The following is a 19,447-nucleotide window of genomic DNA, read 5'->3' on the forward strand; positions in this document are numbered from 1 at the left end:
CTTGAACCACCAGTATCCATCCATCTATTTTCCTGTTGCGTTGCTGGATAATCAAAACCTTTGAATTCAGTTTCCATCTCTTTACTATTAAATTACTACCTCGCCATGTTGTAACCTGAGGTTCCAAGCACTGATGATTTTTGTTGTTATCTTATGGTACTCACTGGTACAGAGAGAAGATGAACACAAAATACCTGGAAATCACATAATCAGCAACATAAGGACTGCAAGACTTCTCCAGCCCAACTAAAACCAGATACATTTTTTCACAGTGGAACACAGATCTCCTTCATGAGGCAAGGGGTGGTGCTTGTTTGAATTTTTATTTTGGGTCTTTTTGATGTGTTTTTTTTTTTTTTAATAGCCTTAGTTGGCTCTTTAAAAGCCAGTAGTAGTTCTAGCCCCAAGTTTCCTGTTCTGAATCTAATTTTTTCCAAGGCACAAGAAATTACTTACCTGTAGATCATAAAGACTGTCAAAAAGCTCGACAGCCAGGATTAGAATCATATTTTCTACTTTATCTTATTTTCTTCCAAGGCAGTGCAAAATGTTACCAAAAAGCATTACTACCAAATGACATTAGGGCTTAAAAAGTATTGGCATGGGAGCCCATCTAGATACCTATCCGTCACATTTATCTGTTCACAGCATGAAAATAAAGGCCTACACAAGGAACAAATACAAAGCAAAAACCTGTCTTCAGTCTATTTTAATAAGTGAAATAAACCTAAAGGTATGCGTTGGATTTCAGCAGCAGTTAACCTTTCCCCTGACATGATGCAAGGTATCTGCAGGGATATTAAGCAGATTTGCTAAATGCCATAGTGGGGCTCACTCTGGAGACTGCCAGAGCATTGCCAGCTTATATAAACCTTCCCAGGAGTTAGGCTGATAGTCTCAGGCTTCTCCGAAAACATTGCTGATCCATAGGGATAATCTCATTTCTTGGACCATGAAATAAGTTGTAGCCTAAGGGTTACAGCTGATATATGTGTGAGACACAATCACCAGCTTGCCAAGTGGCTGCTTTACCCAGGTCTGTTAGGTGGCTTTTGGGCCTGCAAGAGACTCAGCTGAACTTAGTTGCTACTCTCTCGTAGGGGACACCATTCCTGATGTCGCCCTCCCCACTGCCTGCCTTCCATTGCCCCCAAACATGTTCACAGTGATCACCTTAGTGCATGTTTTGGAATAAGAGGGATTTGATACAGCATTTGTGTTTCACAAAAGGCAAGAGAGCTGAAAAGCTGGTCAAACGATTCCTTCCTAGAATACATCCCTGCAGTTCCCATGGGTCCCTGTGCTCGAGCACACACACACAAGTCCTGAGGTAGCTGTTTTTGCTAAGGCAAAGAGAGCTTTGGCTGTCAGTAGAACAGGTATTTTCAGCTTTGTTGGAAAACAGTAGAGCTAGATAGGTCTGAGGTCCTGCTCAGTGTACCTGGCAGGTGCTGGACTTCAAAACTAACGCCAAGATTTTCAGAATCGAAGTGCCAGCAGCTGGGCAGTTCCAGGCTGTAGGCACCGTACAGGTGTGAACCTGTTAAGCTTCAAGCTCCTGGGAAGTCCTTTCCCTTGTATGCACTAGACTGGGAATTACTACCACTTGCCTGACACCACTATTGTGAGAAGTAGGTGTGATATTTCCCTGTTCAATTAAATAGAAGAAGCCCAAGGTCACAGCCCTTCTTTTTGAAATGGGTCCATTCCATTTTAAGTGCTTCCCTTTGTCTCCTTTGCAAAGTGGTGGCATGGAAACAATGCCACCTCCTACCATGAAATGACAGCTTGCCCCAGCCCTTTTACAACAGAGGCCCTTGAGGCGTGCACCAAGGGAGCTTGATGAGGTTAGTAATCACTGCAGCACATGAAAAGCATGTTGCACTTCGACCTTTTGTACATAAAGAGCTACACTGGTTCTGCCTCTAAAGCCGGAGAGAGATTTACACATATGGCTTTCTCCCAGCACTGAGGGAGGAGAAACTGAGGCAGTAAAATCCTGAACGCCAGCAATTTATTCAGAAAGGGATGCTGAGAGCGCTTGAAGGCTTAAAGCTTATGGTGCTTTACCTACAGTTTGCAGCAAAGGAAAAAAAGGATAGGATTTTCATTAAACCCTAGTATTTTTAGAGACACAAACTATATTTTTCTTTTTCAAGTTGCACTGATAGTCCTGCGAAAGTTCTCTGAGAGTTTTTACTTCACAAGAGCTGTGTGCACAGCTCTTGGAGATCCACTGCCTGTTATCTGTTGCTGTAGTGGCAGCTGCCCTGAAAGACAGGCTAGAAACAACCTTCCAGTCTTCTATGCCTAAGACCCTTTCTGAGGTTGTCTGTCCTATTGTCCTTTGGCAGTCACACCTCACTCCCACATACTGATAGCACCTGCCACGACCTCTGGTTAACGACTTATCTCCAAAAGCTGAAGAAATAATTTCTGCCAGGTCTGCCTATGTTAAATGACTTTGAAAGAGACTATGTCATGACACAGACTTCCCTGCTCACAGTGTGACTGGGGAATCCCAAACCTTTTCTTCAGTACTTCATATCTTGGACTAGAAGATACCTGGGAAGCAAAACCAGGTAATATCCCTTTTCCTTTCTCAGAGTAGTTTCTAATTTTAATTACCTTCACCATCGCTTCAGTAGCAGCACTTCATGGCAGTCCCCTCTTCTGTAGTTTGGAAATTGAGAAACAGAAATATGACACAATTACCTTCAATTACCAAAAATATTACTTTTATGGAATAAAAGTGAAAATTTGATTTAGTCCAGATCTGAAGCAGTGAGAGAGACACAGAGAGATTATAGGGGAGTTTTCAGCGACCCATGGCCTCCAGAGAGAAGAAATAATCATGTTACTGCATTTCCTCCCAGCTTCACAGCAGTTTATATCCTTTAATCTCACACACTGAATCCTCTGTTTGCTTGGGCTTTGGAGATTCAACAAGCCCTATGTGCAGTTAGCACAAAGCAGGATTCCCCCACTACCTGCTGTTTTGATCCTGGCCACAGACATAAATGACTGCTCTGCCTCTGTATACACAACATGTACGTGGATTAGGTACAAATTCAAACGTGCAACACGGCTCCACCCATGCTGTCTGCAGAGACAAAAACATCCACAGCAGTAAAAAGTGCAAAGATAATTCAGTGTTTTCCACTTGATCCCTGGAGATGTTTCTTAGCATCCCTTGGCACATCCCACCTTGTGCACCCACCTCAACCCTCAAAAGCTATTGAGATGCTTGCTTTGCTCAGTCCAAGTTTCCTTTTGGTCTTCAAGGCTCTTCTACCTGCATTTTCAGGTGGATAACCAATACTGTGCACACTGAAGTTCTATACAGCCCATAGCAGGAGCCCCAGCATCCCTTTAAAACATTTCAAGCTTGTTTTTTTGCCATCCCTTCTCTCTGAATCCATGACTGCCAACAGGCCAATACCAGCTGCATGCCTTAGAGTCAAAATGCGTTGTTCAACTTGGACTGCTCTGTCCCATTTTTATTTGAACGATTCTTCTTCTGCCCCACAGCACACAAGGACCCCCAGTGGTTTTGCATTTGAGCTCCAGCTGGTGCATCTTGGCTGCGTGTAGCAACGTCTCAGTGCCCGTCCCTGCCGTGCAGCTCCTCCAGCAAGTCAAGACATCACCATGTCCCAGCGCTGACTCATGGCTGTGCTCTCACAAGGGTTGATGACAAGCTCTTTAATACTTTCATTCGTGTCCCCAATCGTCTCAGTGTCCAAACAGAAGCGTGAGGCTATGTGTTCAATGTGTGACCCAACTTTACCCCATCGCTGAGGAGAGAGACACACGAGAGGAAAAAGAGATGAACAAGCTTCCACCCCATTATATTTTTACTGTACTGTTCCAGCATCAAAAGGACCGGTGTCACCAAGCCTCTCTGGCCTGATGCTGGGAAGCACAAGGTCCCCAAACTCGCACCAAGCAGAGCACACGCTGAGCATTTTTCCCATCAGAAGCACACTCATTTAAGCTCGGCCTCTGCCTGGCTTCAGGAAGATAATACATTACTAACAGCTTTTTCCCCAGGTCACTGGTTCAAATGCCAGCTCAGTGATTAACTACAGAGAAACGTTAGCATCTGCTGCCTGACTGGCAGCCCGTGTGAACTAAATTGCCAGTTTGGGTTTGACTTCTGCAGATAAGTATCCAGATCACCACCCTCACTAATAGACGTCCTTATCAACACACTCATTTAAGAGGCAAAGGGCTGAACAGGCCAGAGTCTGTACTCCTGAATAGACTGTGCTTCCCAGATGAAGTCAGAACACACGGGCCATTTACTGTGCAGTAATACTATGATGAAAGAAAGGGAATCTCAAAGAAAATGGGAGATCAGTGAAAGGGCTCACCTGCTTGTTGTCACCTTCTTTACAAGGTGACAGCAGCACCTGGGAGCCAGGGAAGAGCGTGTACACAGACAAACACAGCTGCTGCTGGCGGACTTGGTGGTTGTACGTGTACGTCCATTCCTGCAGAGAGGAAGAAAAAAAATGAGGTGAGAGATCAGTGTTGACTCTTGGTATTCTTCTACTCAGAAAACCAACACTTTGGCTTGGATCCTGCCCCTTCTGAAGGCAAGCATAAACATCATTGACTTCAAGAGGCACCAGGACAGGTCACTGTTTCAAGCCTCCCCAAAACTGCAGCTGTTATTGGGGGACTGCAGGTACCAAAGAAAATGTCTACAAAAGCACTTGGAAGAAAATGGTTCATGAGACAAAAGATTCCATAGCTAGAACTGGGCTGTGGTTGGGGGGAAAAAAGGATAGGAAAAAAGCAAAAGAGAGGCAGAAATACTACTAACCACACAGTGTGGAATCCTGTTTTTCCAGGGAAGAGCAGCAGAAATGTTTTGCAGCTGGTGGTGGGAGAGGTGATACAAAGCAAATGTTTGCAACTCCTAGGATTCTGTTCCCAAATATAACAAAAATCAGGGATAAAGCTTGGCTTTCTATCAAGGCAGCAGGAGCAAATTCCAAAGGTTTGCTGTACTGGTTTGTGATGACCACTGCTACTTCTGTTCCTCTGGGCTGTCTTGAAGGTTTTTTCTTCATACTGCTTTTCATGTTCACCTTCTCTTATGAGCTTCTCAGCCTAAGAAATAAACTTTGGAGGAACAGAGACTTTGCCCAGTGTGATGCTTACCAAACAACAGGGGCTGTCTGGGATTACCCTCTTTTTCACTACTAGATGTTTTACTTGGGAAAAAAGAGAAGTAGCTGATAGTTTGACCAGAATTTCTAAATGTGCACAACAAAGCATCAGGCATGTACAGATACATAGCCCAGGAGTATTTCACAGAAGTTTACTCCAATGTTTATTCCAGTTGAACTTTCCTATCATTTACCAGTGTTCATATTACCCAAAAGCAGCTCCTGAGAGGATCCCAAGCAAGGGATGTCTCCTTGCTATTTGTGTGAGTACACAAATAGACAAGAGCTCGTTTGGCTGACGGGAAACTGCAAACCAGGCTTTCACATAACTCTGGAGGGAGAATTCTGGAACAATTGTTTTGCTTATAACTTTGTGTGAGCATCAACTTTAAAATTAGAAAGAGCGGGGCTGGAAGGGTTTTCTGAGGGCCCCTAGCCAGAGTGCAAAGCAGGATCAACTCCTGCTATGTAAATGGTTCTGAGCAGTCAGGTGAGCAGCAGTGGGAGCAAATGGAAAGCAGGTTTCTGAACTGTGGCAGGGCAGGTGAGCAGGACTGGAGGACAAAGAGCAGGCTGGCTTCACTGTCAGAGGGCAATAACCCTGCTGGAGAGACAAGGCCAGGGAGCAAGAGGGTTTCTGCAACAGCCCCCAGTAGTCAAGGCAGATGCTTTGACACAGTACAGGCTATGAAAACGCAAAACCTGCTGTGAAAGGAAAGGTGCAGAGAGAAAGCAAAACAGTTCAGAGCTCAGATATAGAGAGCCAAAGCTCCGTGAGAAGTGATGTGAGCAGTGGTGTTGGCAATGGAGGGGAAGGCAGAGCTCAAACATATGGCTATCAGGCTGAGGCTGGAAAAATGAAGGGTAAAAGGTGCTCCTGGGAGACTTCAACCCTTTCTAAGTGCTGGAGGGGAATGTGAAGAATGGCTGCCCTGCTCTCAGAGCTGGGATGCCTGCAGCTCCTCTGACTTTGAATGGTGGAGGTTTTTTGTTGCACTAGCATGAATTATTAGAGCAGGGAAACGCTTCCACTCCTTTGGTATTTGTCACCGTCAGCAGCTCTAACTCCTCTCCTCAACTTCAAAACAGACAGCTACAGGCATTTAACTCCTGGGAACATAAATCCCACTTTGATTCAGGTTCTTAGCCACCTGGAAGGGAAAACACGCTTTTGCACAGCAGACCCAGCTCCACAAGGATTTTACACTGTGATCCTCATACCCCGTGCTTCTTAGCCCACTACTCCCCACCAGCTCATGGAAATCAAACCTGGCTTTCTGAACAGCCTGCCCACAGGCTTCTCAGTGAGCGCTGCCCAGGATTTGGGCACATAACAAGCATTCATTTTCAAAGCTGTAATCTGCACCCAAAGGGCCTTCTGGCAACTAGTTCTTCTTTGTCATATGGAGCAGAGTTTACCTGATCCTACAGTGAACATATTCCAGACATCCCAACCATGCACGCTGTCAGCTGCTGTGTGTAAACCACCAGCCTGGGAAATCAGGTGCCAAATTACTCCTGCATCTGTGAAGAACCAAACCCTACAGGGCAAGCTCCAACATCTGTTCTTGGTGCCCACGCTACTACAAGCTGCTTTGAAAACCTGCTTTACATTTTTAACCAGTTGTTAGTCATTCTACCTCAGGACAGGGCTGGAGCTGCATCCATGATGCTCCTCAGCAGCAGCTAGTTAATCCTGGACTTGTGTATATGTTGGATCCCCCAACTAACTCAGGCCATGGGACTTTGATGTCTTAGCCTCCTTGCTTCACTGAGGTACCTCATGGAGGACTGCTCCTCACAAAGGTTCTCCATGCTTTTTTGCCAGGCCAGGCTCTGTTCAAGCCTTCCCAATATTCACATCCTCTCAAGGCAAGACCATTCTCTCATTCAGCAATGGTCCATGGGATAGAAAGGGTGGTGGTAACCATCTTTCCTAAGCTTTGTTCCTCATAACAAGTGAGGAGTCCAGAGCTAGATGTATGCATTGGTTCGACAGCTGACATTGGATCCTACCCTCTTGCCCCCAGGCTGTCCTTCTACTGTCTTTATCTCAACTGACAGATATTCACACAGCTCATCTATTTTGGCAGAATGGCTCCTTTATGAAAGCCAGTCCTGTTCAAAATGTTTTATCCAGCTCTAATCATGTCTTGTCCCCTCTCAGTCCTAGATGAAAGCCAGAGAAAATGATGCAGAAAATTAAGAAATCTGTGGGGTACAGGGGGGGAGTCAGTTGAACACCACAGAACCCATGAAGGGCTTTGAGTTCAAATGCATGCAAATGGCCATGTAAATTTTTATCTTACCTCATATCTTTCCTTATTTGTAGCAGTTGGGATTAAAATTTCTGCCTTTTTCTTCTTTTCCATTAGAAACTACTTTATCTCCTAAACCCTGGCACCCCTAGCACTGACATGGCCAGCACAGCAGTAACAACAACAGAGTTACACACCATGGAGGTTGTGGTGGACAGTGTAGCCCATGGTACTCCTAAGGAGATTTTCAAGGAGCTAGCATGGCTTCAGGGCTGAAGACTGGCCTGAAGAAGCCATCAGGGCTTAGATCTGATCCCAGCACCAGTGAAAAACAGATATACGAGGTGAAACTGAAATCAAGATTTCTGGCCTTTTCAAAGACAAACACAAGTGGTGGTGGAGTAAGGAGGAAGAGGGTGGGCTTGGAGAACAGAGCTACCAGCTGCATACCACCACCAGCAATCCCCCTCCTCCAAAGCCTCAGATAACACTAACCCCCCATCTGAGGCTTGTGATTATTTTTCAAGGCTTTAGCATCATTTGAGCAGGCACCTGTCACTGTTACTCAGCATGATTATGAATTGAGGAAATTATTTTAAAATGTGACCTTCGGCTTGGCATAGCCTGGCTGACAGATGGAGGAAGGAGCCCCTCAGCCTAGGGAGGAGCAGTCCCATGGGAACCCAGCATTACGTGACAGAGAGGCCTCTGCTACTGAGTAAGAGGTCAGCTGTACCCTAAAGCCAAGGTAGTAGCTAAAGAAAAATGTTTCTGAAGAAGCTGGGAAAAATCTAATTCCCCAATTATCTTTTTAAAATCAGAGGGAAGGACTTCCCAAGGCATGTGACTGCATGGGTCACCTAAGAACACCAAAGTGCTCCTCTCATCAAAAGACCCTGGGATGCAACTGGCACTTACACACATCTCAGGAGAGGGAAAGCGAAGTACACAAGGTGCCACTGCTACCCCTCTGCTCTGCTAGCTCAGCCTGCCTCCTGCAGCTCTGGCCAGCCTACAGCTGGGGCAGGACGTGTTCATGAAGAAGAACGAAGGCTTTTGAGGGGAGGAAGGTCAGAAGAGAATGTTTATGGCTGAGTTGTCTCAGGAGGCACACTTAGTTTGGATAGATGCTAAATGTTCTCCAAAATGCAGATTTAGTCAGCAGAGGACCTCAAGCAAACTGGGGTGAGCATCAAAGCTGTATCAGGCAGACTATGAGACTGCATTTCCTTCACAGGAAGAGTCAAGCACATGCCACTTAAATGCAATAGCAGCCACTCAGCTCCAAACACCAGATATTTTGGGGTGCAGGCCCAGGAAATGGATGCCACAGCCTTCTTAATGTTTCCTTGCTTGTCTAGAAGATGCCTGAACTTTACATTCATCTTGCAGAGACTGCTTGCATGTGTGTGAGTATCCAGGTCAAAGCACCTTCTGCTTTTTTTATCTGAAGTATGTCAGGTTTCCAGAAGCTGTTAATGATTTAAATAAATCCCAGAGTCAGATGTCTGTTCCAAACTTTGTGAACTAATATCAACTGACACTTGACTTGGAAAAAACCCCCAACTACTCACATCTTCATTAGATAGATGAGGACAAAATTATGATCAATTATTTTCCCTCAGATGCATCTCTCTTGTGAAAAACTAAATCAATCTCTTCATTTAGCAAATGAGATGCAACAAAGCATAGAGTACAAGGGCTCCAGTGGGCAGGAGTGCAGGCAGAGCCCGCTGTGCCCTGGGGATGAGCACTGCACAAAGATCTCTGCCAGTCAATAACTCAAGAGCCCTCTGAGAGCCATCTCAAGGGACAGAGCCTACTTTGACCACTGCCAGACCTTTTGGAACAGAAAGGGCCAAATGGATCCCCAGGATGACAGAACAGAGCTCTCCTACACAAAGATAAGGGGTCTTTTTGTGCCTCAGTGCCCTTTTTTGTAATTCAAGGCCAACACCAGACACCACCAGGGAGGGTCTGTGAGACCTGCTAAGGGTGTAAATCTGATTTCACCACAGAGTATTCATCTCAATTTATCCAAACTATGGATGTAGCCAGAGGTCTCACAACATCCTTTCCCTGCACTACAGATAGAAAGAACTAAAATAAAGAGCAACTCATTACCATCTCACAGCTCCTTTGCCTCTCTCTTTAAACCATGATAATGTATGATAGCTCAGATCTTCTCACACCCAGTCCCAGGACTTCATGCATGTAATGTTGCTAAAGGGCTGGGGGAGCCTAGCAATGAGACAGATACAGGAAGGCAATCAAAGCAACCAAATTACTGCTCCTGTAATAGCGAAAATAAAGAATTTGGATGGCCAGGATATTTCCATGGTACTTACTGAATGCCAGGAAAGCACAGCTTTGACTCAACTAAACCTATTTTTCAAATAATGAAGCTTAGGGCAAACAAGACGTGACTTCAATATGTTAAAAGTGAAGATTATTGCTCTATTATGGTATATCAAATGCAAAACTAAGTAGCAGTCAGGACTGCTGCATAATCGATCCTACACAGCCTGGTCACTATAACACCCATGTCATCCACAAGTTCAGGTGGTCTTGTAACAATTGTGTCATTAAAATATGTTTCTATTCACAATGAAAGTTTAAATATCACGCTTTAATCTGAAATAGTCTCTGTGGGTACAAGTAACAGAGAATTATACTAGAAAGACAGAAAGATAAAAGGAAAAGGTTTTTCTCTGTTCCTGTTGTGTACTGAGTATAGGCATTCTGCAATCTGTTTGTAGTGTATTTTTCTGTTCCCTTGTAGAGTTAGTCCTGGATGTGCACAAGAAATGGAGCTGCCATCCAGCAGGAAGTGTTGACCTATTGCAAACTGCTGCAGAATCAGAATGGGAAGCTGAAAAGTTTGTGCCATGAAAAATTCCAAAAATTTACTGCATAGAAATGTCAAAACAAAATGTGTTTGCTGGGAATGAAACAATCCAACTTGTTGGCATGACATTTCTCATTTTAAAATACCACATCAAACTGATATTTCAGAAAGACCAATACCATTTCATTTTGAAATGCTAGCTTGCAGCAGCATTTTTCATTCTGATTTTTCCAGCTTTTTTTAAAAAAACATCCAATTCATTGAAAGTTGCAATTGTCACTGAAACATTTTTCTTTTCTTCTGCAGAGCTGGCCCTGCAAAACATGATGACCTCCTCTCATTAGCTTGCTTTTCTTGCTGTTTATGTGAAAAGTCCACGTAGCAGAGGAAGAAACAAAAACAATCCTAGAACCTGGAAACCAGTGAAACCTTAAGAAGTGTTAACTGTGTGACACTCACAATTATATTCATTATATTTTCTGAACTGACTAATATTCGAGTAATCATTGTTGATTTTACCATGCTGTGAAACAGATATTATTTTCCTGCCTAAAGACAGGCATGCAACTGCATTTGAAAGAGATGCACATAATGACAAGCTTCCTTTGCACATACAGATCAGTCTCCCCAGGCTGGGCCTTTCATATGCACAGCTACCTGGCTTGAATGTGTAACCACAAGGGTTAAGAATGTACAGTCAAGCGGAAGCAAGCACACCATTGCCTTTTAAATTATTTCACAGCAACAGTGGAGAAGCAAGTGATTGTTATCTTCCCTGTTTTATAGATGGGAACAGTGAGAGAACTTACTGACATGCCCAAAATCACAAAGGGAGGCTGAAGGAAAGGCAGGTTTTGTAGCTGTGTCTTCAGAGTCTTGCTCCAGAAACTCTGCTGCAACAAGGCACATGAGCCTACTCTTGGCTCTGATGTTTCCCGGGCTGTGATTTTGAGAACACCAATTCATACAGCTTTTTCTCATCTCAGTGAGATTGAAAAAAACGAGATCGTCCTCATTAAATTCTCACTAGTTTAATGGGCAATCTAATACTGAGAGAATGCAGACTACGAAGTTATAAATACCACTGCGATTCAGTGCATTCTGAAAGAGAAAAGGCTGAAAGATGAGAGGAAATTATAGTTCTCTTTGTCTTTGAGCTGCGCAGATGAGCAGCGTGTGGTGTTCCTGGCAGTAAGTGGTCAGCAGAGGCTGGCACAGAGATGAGTGGTCCACACTGCACTGTGGCTCCTGCACCAATCCCTGCTGCTGCCCAGGGCTTCCACCTAACTCAGGTGGAGTTACCAGGGTTTAACTACATGCTATCTAAGGAAAGGGTCTGTCAGAACAGGTAAATCCTCCAACAGAGCTTTAGTAAACTTAAGCAATTATCTTGAAGCTGACCCAGAGGCTTCTCTCTATCCAGCATCATGGGGATACACAACACATCTTACCTGTGCCTTTGGTACTGTGCCCTTGCTGCTGTTACAAGGATTTAAGCTCAGGATGGGGAGCTCTTGGTCTTCAGACTTGTGTGACTCCAGGCAGCTCTGTCTTTGCCTGATCATCCCAGTCTGATAGAGCGACTCCTCAGGAATCCTGTGGGAACAGCGTTTAAACAACATCCGTACTTTCCCAGGCCCACGGACTACTCAAAGGAGGCTCAGTGGGGTAAGGTCACACCATTTCACCTTCACAAAATGGGAGTGGCAAGATCTATTACAACACGGAACCACTGAGAGCAGTACACGGACAGGGACGCTGCAGAAGCAGCGCTCGGAGATGGATGGCTGACCTTTACAAGAGGAAAAAATAAATAACAGTGCACAAGGCAAACAGAGGAGCAAGGAATAGACTTTGAGCAGGCTGAAGGTCAGCCTTCAGCTTACAAGAGTGAGGAACTTTATAACACACTGTCACAGAGCCCTGGCGTTCCCTGTAAATGCTGCTGTGTAATGCCACATACAGCAAAAAAACCCCAAGAAAACAGCTATAAATCACCATTTTCACACAGTGATTCTGCACTTAGCCATTGCACCAGCAGGGTGCCTGGCAGTACCTCCAGAACTTTTCCACCCTTTCTGAGGATGGCTCCTGATAGGAGAATGAATGCAACGGTTTCTAGAATAATTTTGGTAACTAAAAAATATCTGTGCAAAAGCAACTGTGGAAGTGGATATTAAGCAAAGCAAGGCAGAGCTATCTGAATACAAGTCATAAAATCCTAGAGTGGATGGTTTCACAACAGGGAAGCCTTGAGTACCACAGAACAGTGTGAAAGGACTGGAAATTAGGTGCTTCTTTAGTAAGCAAGAGTCATTAAGTACTGAAACAGCCCAGCAGAGGCTATGGTGGATTTTCTGCCTTGGGATACTTTTGAGAGGAAAACTAGCTATTTCCCTATGCAACCTGTCCCACAGCATGGGCAGGAGGACATCTAATGAATCCCTGAGAGTAAATGGGAATAACTGGTGTCTTGTCCCTCATCAATCCCACAGCAAAGAGCTGCAAGGTCTATAAGATTGTTTAGAGAAAGCAGGATCACAAATCACAGGATCATAGAATATCCTGACTTGGAAGGGACCCACAAGGATACTCGAAGACCAACTCCTGGCCCTGCAGCATGGCACACTGTATTTGAAGCCAGCACAAAATTTACTTTGCCCTTCTGTGAAGCCCAAGGGAGGGGGTGCCTGAGTCTCTGGGGCAGGGGGACATGGGGGGACTGGAGATGAAGAGGGAAGCTCTGTGGGGCAGGAGGGATGGGGCATGCCAGTGGCCTGCTAGAGACAGGTGGAGATGGCACATCCATACCGAAGTTCGGGATAAACGTTTTCCAGGTACCACTTGAAGCTGTGGCATTTCAACTTCTTCCGCAGCTCCACTCTGCTCTGGACACTGTAGGAAGAAAATATCATAGAGATGCAATGGAAATGAGTTAAGTGAGACCCAACACACCAAAAAGGGAGGCTGATAGAAATCCAACAGATATGCACAGACGGCAAACACAAGAGCATCAGCAGCTCTATTTTCTGCTTTCTTCTGCATGAGCTTGAGAGGTTGTTTGATCCCCATCTCTTTGGAGGTCTCACTTGGTAAAATGGCATGACGACATATTGCAATTTTAACAAGGAGTCTGAAGTTGGGCACATAAATAGATCAACAGAAAAGTGCAGTCACTTAAAAATTATCAGTAAAAAAATGTATGCTGTCTACTATATGCAATAAGCATTACTTTACTATATTAACGTACAAGGAAATTAATATATGCTATTCACTATACTAAGTTACTCTTAGTTTACAGGACTACAGGAGGCCTTGATTCCAAGAGCACCTAAACACATTTTTAAGTCAGCAGAAGTTAATCTCATGGTGAAATACTTTTTTCTTTCATTAATCATGACAAAATTTCTGCTGAGGGATTAGGCAGTACAGTGACATTTTCCAAACTCCAGCTCCTCCCTAGGCCAGCCTGTGAAGCTGTTATGAGCTGGCATTTACAGAGTACTTGGAAGCCTCCAGTACCTTCCTTTTGCATAGGATAACTTCTCCACACCCTCCTATAAAAAGCAGGACAGAGACGTTACTTCATTTGGTGCCAATAAATGGGAGTAGGATAATAATTCAGTGAAAACAGGTTAGTCAGCAGGACTTTAATTTATTTATTCTGGAGACTGAAGATTAGCTACAAGGAATATGGGTTTGGATTTGGAACCACCTGTGGTCCACAGGAAACTTTCTAAGGCAAGGAGGACCATATGAAAATGAGAAATATAACACAAATATTTACAGTCCTCCTGACAGGGAGGTGTTTCTGACTGTTCACAGAATGAATGGCAAACTCCCTGCATACAAAGGACTTGCTCCTTTCCAATAAAGCATTAGCAGGCCAAAAAATTGATGATTTTCCTTCTCCTCAGCTGACAACAACACCTCTGAACTCTCCCACCAAACTCCCCTCTGGGACCAGAAGTATTTGTACCTAATGCCAAGGGTGGGACACAGGCAAAGGTTTTCCCCCACCTGGGTTTGGCTCACTCTCTGGGATAAACCAGCACAGCATATAAACTGGCTGTTTATAGGTCTCATTGCTGTGCTCATAGCATCTGCCTACCATTAGCATTTAATTGAGCGTTACTACAGAAACAACGCAGGCGGGTTTCCGCAGCAGAGAGACGTCACCGTGAACACCCCACTGCAGCAGGCAGGGCACAGGAAGGGCACAGGCAGGGCACAGGCAGAGCAAGATCCTTACTTTCCATAAGGCCTCCCCTGGGCTGCGGGACGAGCTGCGTAGTAGTACTGCTTGAACTCATCCATCCACACCTCCGCAGTGCGCTTGGTGTTTCTGAAGGAGGCAGCAAAAGACAGATGAAACCAAGGAAGCCTCCAAGGTAACATTTTCCAAAATGTATTAACTGATCCATCCTGCTCTCCTCCTACCCTCAACTCGGTCTTTGGCATCACCCAAATCACCTTTGAGACAGCCCACTCCTTACTACTAGAGAAGGTACTCCTCCTCCTCATTACTCCGGGGACCAAACTCATCAGGCCAAATAAAGCTTGGGTGAAGAATTCACCATTTCAAACTCAGCTGGATTATTTGTATCCACCATACTTGGAACTGAAGGTTCTTTTAAGCATCATCTCTCCCAGGCAGGAGTGCCTGGTGTTTTATTTAGTGGCTTGGATGGAGCTCAGAAAAGTGGTGAAAAATTTGCCAAAGATTTGCAAATATTTCCTTTGAGTCAATCCTGTATAGACTCTCCTGCATCGCACTCCTGGATTTCACTGAGGCAAACCTCAGCATTCAAAACTTAAGAGGAACCACCCCACCACAGTGTATAAATATCGGTCTTTCACATCAGCCAGGTGTCTGCAGGTTTATGAACCTCAGCAAGTCTTCTGTTGACTTGAGATGGCTCTAACTCTTCTCGCAAATATCTTTGTTGCTCCATGCCTATCTGCCTATCTCTGCCCAGGCCAGGGGAGTCCTCCAATCTCCTGTTCCAAGGCAGGCCGGTGCCTCTACATCACTAAACTGCACGTGCCGTGGGCAGGCTCTGGATCCAGCCAAGTCCCAGGAGGCCAGAAAAGGAGACAGTCAGCATGTGAAGCCAGCACTACAATGGAGTCCAAGCTCACTCTGAAGTAGGGGTTGTGTGGAAAAAAAATCAGGATCTGGCAGAAGGGTGGAGATATTTTTTGCTAACATCTCTATTTAAACAGAAGTACTACATAGCATCAGGGTGCCAGAAGCTGCTTCTCCTCTGTGTCTATATACTATAATATTAAGTTTAAGGCTGATAGATATCATAGGGTTAACAACATCCAACCTCCTGATGCCTACAGGTATGTTTCTCCAGACTGCTTTGCAGTTCCTTGATGATTCATGGGCTTCTTCCCCTCTCTCTAAGGAAATAGTTTAAGTGCTCTTGTTCAAGAGATGACTGAATCAGTGTTTACATCTGTACCTAACCTTCCCCCAAGTGCAGGGTTCTTTTGTTTGGCATCCTGATCTCATCTGGATTTACAAGAAACACGGGGATAAATGATGAGGCTCACACCTACATGATACAGGCATCCCCTAGGTCCCCAGAGGCCTGTGCCAGAGAAGCAGCCAGAAGAGCTGTACCCATTCAAGCTCTCCTTGCTCCTCCTGCAGGTGATGCAATGCAGACACTACCTTTTCACTCAGGTTTGCACCGATGTCGACAGCAGAGATTTTGCCACATCCCAGCCTCTTCTGTATGAATCTTACTTCAGTACTAAAAGCAAGAGCCTTCCTCATGACTTTCAAAATAGTGCTCTCCTCCTTGATTCCAGCAATGCCCTGTGCCCCTCAACACCGGCTATTCAAGGTGACAAAGTCCCCCTTCCTGCCCCACACACTGCATGGCTGGAAATCATGAATTAGGTGTAACTGAGAAGTGTAATTTGCACTCCCCCAGCTCGTTGTCTCATGTAAAAGATAGGGAAGCTGCAGAGAGCCCGGGTCTTCACAAGTGCTGCTGGCTCTTTCTAACACTGGGAAGCCTGCACTAAAAGGAATGCCTGGTGTGTAAGCACTCACAACTGCAGGTTAGCTGAGAAACAACCCTGCATTTAGTATAAGTACCCCACGTGTTTGTCGTTTACTTAAGCAACAACGTTCGGCCTCACAGTCTAAAAACAGAGAACATCCCTCCTGACCTCGCTAGCTGCTACCATCAACTTTCCCATGCCTATTCTCACTTCTGGATTGCCTTCTTCTTTGCCTGATGTTTTCAGGATCTTAGCCCATTTCAGCCAGCCATTTCAGTATCTCATTCAGCCTATGTTCCTGTGTTTGACGAGAGGTCCCCTTCAGCTGGGATGGCCTGGCAGTTCCTCCAGTGTACATGCCAGCAAGGTGCACCCCATTGCTGCCTCTGCTCAAGAGACAGCACCAGTCCAGAGGCACAGTCACCCACTCCAGCAAGGTGCTTGGCTCCCCTCTTGGAGAGACTTTGGGAACCAAATTTTCTGGTTCAGCTGAGCCATGCTGAACACGCAGCTAAGGTCACTGGGTACTGACAGACATTGCTGGCAGCCTGAGTGCAGGTCATTATAAATGTGTTCTGGTGACTCAAGGTCTAAATCATTTGCTGTTCCAGTAGCTAGTGGTCAGAGATGTGCTGGGGCCATTCCTCCATTTCTGTGCTGATGGAAGGTACCATATAATTGTCCTATTTTTGTCATTTTCTCGACACTGTAGAAATCCTGCAGGACAGTTGTACTAACATGTATGTTCTTTGGCTCAGGAAATTTCTGCCCAAGGATATTTCAGAGTTTTCTAAACAAACTTTCCTCCCTGTCTTCTCTCCTCCTCCCTCCCTACAAGGCAGCTCCTCATTCTGTTTCACAAAAAAGAGCAAGTACAAACCACTTACTTAATGTATGTATTGGCATTTCCCTCTGGAAAGACGTATGGATGTTTCTTCCGGAAGACATGCCCAACACGGCTGCAGGGGATGATTTCCAGGCTCCCTCCGCACATCCACACACGGAAGGAGATTTCTACAAGAGAAGCAGCTTCAGCATTTTGTCTTTTTGTCCTAGAGCAGTCTGGATCCTAGTGTTAGCTCTCACTTCATCCCCTGCCACATTAAACTTGGCTAAATCAATTACCAGAGGGGCTCTCCTAGGCAAAACTGCCTTAAAAGTGCATTTCAAAGCTTCTTGCAAGCTTTTTGAAGTCAGTGCACTTGAAACCTGCCTCTAGCACAGCAGGTGCTATCACAATGGCAAGCATGAGACAGTAAGCAGGTCCCTTTCCATGCAGCCCCGCTTACATTGCAGAATTGTCTTGCCAGTTTTGCGCTCCCCTAATTACTTCTGCTCTGCCTATTTCAGAGTCACTTCCCTCCAAAGGGCTCTCAAGTTCACCACGAGAGGCTATGAAATCTCTTTATGAATAACTACAACTGTCTTTTTCTTTATGAATCCAGCACTGATTTTGCAAACTGAACAGGGAGCTGTGCATCCATTGCCTGCCCCAAGATGGACTGGAGCTTACCCTGCCCAGGTACTATGCCATCGGTGCCAATGTGGTGGTACAATATGGCACACACCCTCACACAAGCAAAGGTCAGTGGTGGGAGGGATTATCTCAAAAGTCTGGATAAGCTGTCAGTATGGGAAATGACTCCGAGTCACTCCAAGCCACTCACTGGCTGGCCCTTGGGACCCTTCTCAGAGAAAATGAGCCTGTGGCACAACTGATACCAGAAGTTACAGAGCTCTTGGCAGGGAGCTGGATGAGGTAGGATGGGTGAACAGAATGACTGATCTAATGGGCCCATCTGGTCCTAATGTTTATGAAGCTATGAATCTGCAGCTCTATTGTCAGGAAGTCATGCTCAGACGGAACCAGCATGGAGAAGAAATGAAATTAAAATGAAAAGGCTTCTGCGGGTCTTTGAATCCTACTTTATCGACTGTTGACAGTAAAGAGCTATAGGTAGCATGTATCTACTCCAAAACTAATAATTCATTTTCACCCCCCCATTTAACTACAAAATTAAGACAGAAGGACACCCATCATCTTTGCCAGCTTGTGCTCCCAGAAGTCCCCTCACATATGCCAAGGCAAGGATGACTTGTCCCCAGGTCGGATGCTGGCAAGACAAGCACCTGTGGCAGGCAGGCCAACTGGGCAGTGGGGACAGGACTCCTCCTCTTCCAACGGCAGGCACTGCTGGCCTACAAAGCTGCCATCCCTCCAAAAACAACTCACAGTTTCAGGGAGCAAAGGCGAATTGGAGTCTGGACCTCCAAAGCCGCCTCAGTACACATGGCTCAGCCCCAAGTTGCATGTTGCTGCAGGGGTGGAAGCCAGGTTAATGTTGCTCCCATCCCACTCCCAACACACCCGCCTGCTCCTGAGCTGATAGAAATGGGAGGCTGACACAGCTGCAAAGCCTTGGTGTGCGGGCCCAAAATTCAAGGCTTGATCCCATCCTTAACAGCTGGCCCTGGGAGCAGGGGCAAACAATGGCAGTGGTGGGAAAGCACAGCAGGGAGGAGTATTCCTTCCCAGAAATTCCCTGCCCTTCCCTTTACTGCTGTGTTTACACGCAAGAGCTGCAACAGCAGCTGGAGCCTCACCACTTTCCCCAGTGCTGGGTATTAACAGCGCCTTTGTGCCATGTCCTGGTGCTGCATTGGGAGCAACCTTAATCACAGCTGCAGGGAAATGAGATTACGGCAGGATATGGCCACTCTAAGCTGCTGTGCTCAGTTCCCCTTGCATGTGGCTGTCGCTCTCATTTGTTCACGTGCCACAGCGCCGGCCACTCTGCTGGTGCTGCCGTGTAAATTAGAAGGGTGTCCAATAAAAGGGGACAACCAGACAAGAAGCTGTGGACTGGTCCACAGCGTGGCTACTGCCTCATGCCTTCCCCTCCTCTGGTCCTTCTGCTCAGCCTGAGAGAGGCTGAGCAGAAAGGGAAAGGCTTGCACCACTCAGTCTTTGCCTGGTCTTAATGTAAAACCTAATGAAGACGTGACCTCTGTGCACTGCAGTCTGGAATAAGGACACAGTGCTGGGGAGGCATGAGATGGTGAGGACTCTGAGTTCCCTGCTTCAGACTAGTTGCACCCTGCAGATCCTGCTCTAGGCCCAGCAGAAACAATTAAAGCAC

At 45.7% G+C, this 19,447-nt stretch overlaps 1 protein-coding gene across 1 annotated transcript in view; it reads right to left on the reverse strand.

Annotated features, from left to right (window-relative positions):
* Nucleotides 1–2,716: 2,716 nt before the first annotated feature.
* The window catches only part of GALNT14 (polypeptide N-acetylgalactosaminyltransferase 14), a 63,307-nt gene continuing 46,576 nt past the window's right edge, over nucleotides 2,717–19,447 (reverse strand). The window contains exons 11-16 of the mRNA XM_029965082.1: nucleotides 17,195–17,321; nucleotides 14,539–14,631; nucleotides 13,098–13,181; nucleotides 11,738–11,882; nucleotides 4,377–4,496; nucleotides 2,717–3,797 (exon numbers count right to left, since the gene is read on the reverse strand). Of these exons, the coding sequence (XP_029820942.1) occupies nucleotides 3,639–3,797; nucleotides 4,377–4,496; nucleotides 11,738–11,882; nucleotides 13,098–13,181; nucleotides 14,539–14,631; nucleotides 17,195–17,321 (728 nt within the window). The 3' untranslated portion in view covers nucleotides 2,717–3,638. The remainder of the gene's footprint in view (nucleotides 3,798–4,376; nucleotides 4,497–11,737; nucleotides 11,883–13,097; nucleotides 13,182–14,538; nucleotides 14,632–17,194; nucleotides 17,322–19,447) is intronic.

This window comes from Manacus vitellinus, unplaced genomic scaffold, assembly GCF_001715985.3.
Source record: "Manacus vitellinus isolate BGI_N305 unplaced genomic scaffold, ASM171598v3 scaffold_8_pilon, whole genome shotgun sequence".
Taxonomy (NCBI): domain Eukaryota; kingdom Metazoa; phylum Chordata; class Aves; order Passeriformes; family Pipridae; genus Manacus; species Manacus vitellinus.